Source organism: Chinchilla lanigera, unplaced genomic scaffold (genome assembly GCF_000276665.1).
Source record: "Chinchilla lanigera isolate Chin_1 unplaced genomic scaffold, ChiLan1.0 scaffold00038, whole genome shotgun sequence".
NCBI lineage: Eukaryota > Metazoa > Chordata > Mammalia > Rodentia > Chinchillidae > Chinchilla > Chinchilla lanigera.
In genome coordinates, this window is record NW_004955439.1 from 11,378,692 (window position 1) to 11,379,696 (window position 1,005).

At 52.4% G+C, this 1,005-nt stretch overlaps 1 protein-coding gene across 1 annotated transcript in view; it reads left to right on the forward strand.

The window, feature by feature from the left end:
* LOC102007940 (NKG2D ligand 1-like) overlaps positions 1-1,005 on the forward strand; it is a gene marked incomplete at its 3' end in the record, with an annotated part of 5,460 nt that extends 4,455 nt beyond the window's left edge. Inside the window, 1 exon segment of the mRNA XM_013517300.1 lies at positions 602-1,005. Coding sequence (XP_013372754.1) covers positions 602-606 — 5 coding nt within the window.

Here is a 1,005-nt window from a genome sequence, read left to right on the forward strand (position 1 = left end):
TATGGGGAATCCAGGGTTCTCTGAGACCTTTCCTCTGGCTGCCTCCTGCAGACTCCAGCTCCTGAGCCAGCTCTGCCTTCTCTGCCTGGAGCAGAGCTGCATCCTGAGCTAGTAGGGACCCAGCAGAGGTCAGGTGGACAGACATGGGATGGGTCGTGTGGAGCTGAGACACTGCACTAGGGGCTGTTCTGTGTGACTCCTAGGTGAGGAGAGAAAAGGAGGAGGTTGTCTATCTCCCAGAACCCCGACCCAGCCCACAGGAACCAGGCCTCTGGCCCCAAATTAGACTGTCCCACCTCTCCTAAAAGTCCTCTAGCCCCTTCAGTGAGAGAGGGAAGCAGCTTGCGGTAAGGGAACAGTTCCCATAATGACAGCTTCAGTCCAGAGTCATTCCAGTGTTCAGCAGGGTGCAGGGATTATGCTAGGATAGGAAGGAGGAGAAGGTTGCTGCAGACTCCTTGGGACAGGAATTGACAGGGTGGGGAGGGAAATGTATGACCCTTAGGGCAGATCTGAGGTAAGGGACTAGGGATAGGTCCCCAGAAGAATTGTCCCCGAGTACCCTCAGACTCTTGGTGTAACATTTGCTTCTTTTCCAAAGATTGAAAATGCTCCAGAGAAGCTCCTGAAAATGTGATGAAGAAAAATCCTTCTGCTGACTGGTCCTCCGCTAAGCCATCACCTGCTGTCTATTCCTAGGCTCCAGGAAATCTTTTAGACTTGGGCTCTCCTGGCCTGGATCTCCTGTGCTGCTTCAGATGAAGAGGGGAATCAGCAGACCTCCCACTTACTCCCTTCAGGCCCATTGTGAGCCCATACCCGAGGGCTGCATGAGTTGGACTGTTCTGTGACAGCTTTATCTCTCCTGACCAACAGCAGCCCATTCCTCTGCTGCTTCAGTGCCTTCCAGTGGTCCTTGGCATCTCAGGGTCCAATTATTTCCAGAAAGTTACTTGTACTTGAACATCTCATGCCCTTTGTGGTATTTTGGGTATTACCACTGTG